Source organism: Siphateles boraxobius, unplaced genomic scaffold, assembly GCF_051911475.1.
Source record: "Siphateles boraxobius isolate OS27281-9 unplaced genomic scaffold, OSU_SipBor_1 136, whole genome shotgun sequence".
NCBI lineage: Eukaryota > Metazoa > Chordata > Actinopteri > Cypriniformes > Leuciscidae > Siphateles > Siphateles boraxobius.
The window spans coordinates 290001-293274 of record NW_027508740.1 but is presented as its reverse complement, the minus strand read 5'-3'; the positions used below and the strand labels follow the sequence as shown (position 1 = coordinate 293274).

Genomic DNA, 3274 nt, shown 5'->3' with positions numbered 1-3274 from the left:
ATGCCTCAGCGGTCAACCCTAATCCACAGCACAACTCCTGCTGTCTCTGCATCACAAGAGCTCGTCTAAACTGGTTTCAGTGGGATCTTCCCTGAGGACAGAACCATCGACTCCTGACGGATCGACACTGTCCATCGCAGCGGAAAATATTGACTGTCCTCAAAAAATTCACGACTGCTGCTCGGCCATTTACACATTGTGTTTTTATGCTTTCCCATTTTAATCAGCATATTCATCTCAAAATCCTCAGAGTTAAATTCACTCTGCTCAGATTTACTTTATTACTGCCATTCATCTACAGAAGTTCTTTTTGATAATTAACAGAGGATTAGATATTGATGTTTTATTGACAATGGCTTATCACCATTATGGTGATCAGTATTTCTATTAGTTGGGCAGCTTGACTTTTTATATGAGTTTGTGGTCTTTGTAACAGTAACACCAAAAACATAATTTGTTGCAAAGTAAACCACAAACAAAGATGATCAGGTGATCATGATTTTCGGCATGATAAAGTAGAATAAATCACTTATCTTATCCCTGACCAAATGTGGTTATTTGTTATTAATAGACAATATTCACCAACAATACTTTCATGCAACAGATCAGACATTCAGAATTCACATTTTAAAATTTTATAATACATTATGGGAAAAAAATCTTTAGACAACCACTAGTGATGTGACATCTGAACCGAGGTGTCGGAGCACATGTCGAGTATAAACGGTCCAGATGAACCTGCGATTCGAGGCTTGTGTTGTTAACTTTCTCTCCAATCATGTGCACGATTCATTTTGTATGTCGGAGTGTTCGAAACCCCAGATCTTACTTTACGAGTATGTTTTTATTCAGACTTATTCAATTACATTTTTAAAGTAATACAATCATACACACACACAAACACGGTTAGGCTTTTATTTGTGCACATAACATGAAACTAAGGAATGCGTGGTGACTATTTCTTTCACAGGGTTTTGGCTGCCCCATTTTTTCCCAAACACCAGATGGCACTGATTGCAAAACTCTCGAAGCTTTGAATATATTCCCGACCCAATCAAGGAAAAGCCTCAGTACTTCATGAGACTTCATTTGCCCATCCCTAACAAACACACAGACATCAAGATTCAGCATATGAATCTCAACTATGGTGACATGAATGCCGCAATGGATGCTGGGAGCCAACAAAGTATAATACTCATGGCTCCCATCATGCATTGTGGCATGAAGCATGTCACCATTGTTGAGATGCATATGCTGATTCTTGATGTCTGTGTGTGTCTAAAAAAAAAACTTGCCATATTGTATTTAAAAATAAAAATTCAGAAAATATGATCCTATGCAAGAAAGTTTTGTTGGTGAATATGGTCTATTAATAACAAATAACCACTTTTGATCAGGGATCAAATTTGTGAATTATTTTACTTTATGAAGATGAAAACAATGTCACCTGATCATCTTTGTTTCTGGCTTTCTTTGCAACAAATTATGTAGTTTGTTAAACACTGTTACAAAGACCACAAGCTCACATAAAAAGCCAAGAGTCAAACTGCCCAACTAATAGAAACACTGATCACCATAATGGCGATTTACACATTTTCACTAAAACATCAATATCTAAACCTATGTTAATTGTCAAAAAGAACTTCTGTAGATGAATGGGAGTAATAAAGTAAATCTGGTTATTAATAAGTGAAGCTGGTAATGATGTTTGGGGAGTTTTTATCCTCCTCTGCTGAGATCAAGAGATTTAATTTATTTTTTTATCTCCAGTTGATTTCGTCTAAGCCTGCGGTTGAAGTCAGTTGTAGTTCTTGTGTTTTGTTTCTCTTTTCTTCAGTGATTCTGCTTGTTAACAGCAGGTGTTCATCACTAATGCTCAATCATCACTTAATTTATCTCTTAATTATCTCATTAACTTTAATCTCTGATTCAGAGTTACTTTAACACTCTTGTGGGACCATATGTACTCTGAGCAGAGTGAATTTAACTCTTGAGGATTTTGCGGTGTAAAAGTCAATTTATGAGATTGAAATTATGATATAAAAGCCATTTATTAAATTAAAGTTGTAATTACGAGATAAAAATAAATATTTATGACGAAAGCAAATTATTAAATTAAAATATGATAATTAAGAGAAATTGAAATGATGAAAAACGCAATTTATTAAATTAAAGTTGTACTTATGGCATAACTAGTTGAAATTATGACATATTGATTCTTAAATTAAAAAGTCATAATTATGAAATAAAAAATGTGAAATTATGATATAAAATAGATTTAGAGGTAGGATAACATGAGGACAGAGGCGGGAAACACAAATCAATACAGCATCATATGAAAATGATCAATATACATTTATTTATGTACATGATGTAGGTGATAATAACTGAGAATTAAACATAATGAACAAAGCAATTAAAGAAACAGGCCTTGACTGTGAACTGGATTCCTGTCATGAGGGCCGAAGGCAGAGACTGTATAAACATGCTGATGTACAGACATGGTTTATGGGTTTTACATGATAAACATTCAGTTTCCCTGAATGCAGAAATCGGTTCACAGTCTGTTATAAGGCACTATTACAGATTAAAATCCTCTCCGATAAATCATGAAGCAGCGAGACATTCATTAACATGTGCTATAGTCCGTCGGGTTGCTCTGCTGGGACCGTCCCGTGCCGATCCGTACGCCGGCTCACGCGCGTGTTCTGGTCACTTCTGGTTCTGGATCACAGATTTGGAGCGATCCAGTTCAGAAACTTCATGGCCACTTCAAAGCCCAGAAAACAGGCCTGAGGGAAACGGACAACAGTGTTATTGAACTGCTGGAAGTGGGACAGGTCATTTACTTTATTGAGTTGTCCAGGTCACACTTCCTGTGCAAGCCTCGGGTTGATCAGAATCATGATAGTTGAAATTATGACATAAAGGTAATTTATTACATTTAAAAAAACCTAATTATAAGATAAAAAATTTATATTAATTAAATGAAATTCATAATTATGAGATAAAAAGTTAAAAATTTGATATAAAAGGGATTTAAAATGTGAAATTATGACATAAAAAGGGAATTATTCAATTAAAGTCATAAATATGAGATAAAATGTGGAAATTGTTTATTTATTTGTCATAATTGACTTTTATGTCATAATTATGATGTGCAAAAGGATTTATTATCTTATGTGGCAGAAATAGGAAAAGAAAAATGTGATTAAAATCCAACGTTACCAGCTCATCAAGAAATCACATGACCTCAATATCCCCCCACTTCTCA

At 34.6% G+C, this 3274-nt stretch overlaps 1 protein-coding gene across 1 annotated transcript in view; it reads right to left on the bottom strand.

The window, feature by feature from the left end:
- Positions 1–2336: 2336 nt before the first annotated feature.
- The window catches only part of slc25a20 (solute carrier family 25 member 20), a 20975-nt gene continuing 20037 nt past the window's right edge, over positions 2337–3274 (bottom strand). The window contains exon 9 of the mRNA XM_077229859.1: positions 2337–2792. Coding sequence (XP_077085974.1) covers positions 2730–2792 — 63 coding nt within the window. The 3' untranslated portion in view covers positions 2337–2729. The remainder of the gene's footprint in view (positions 2793–3274) is intronic.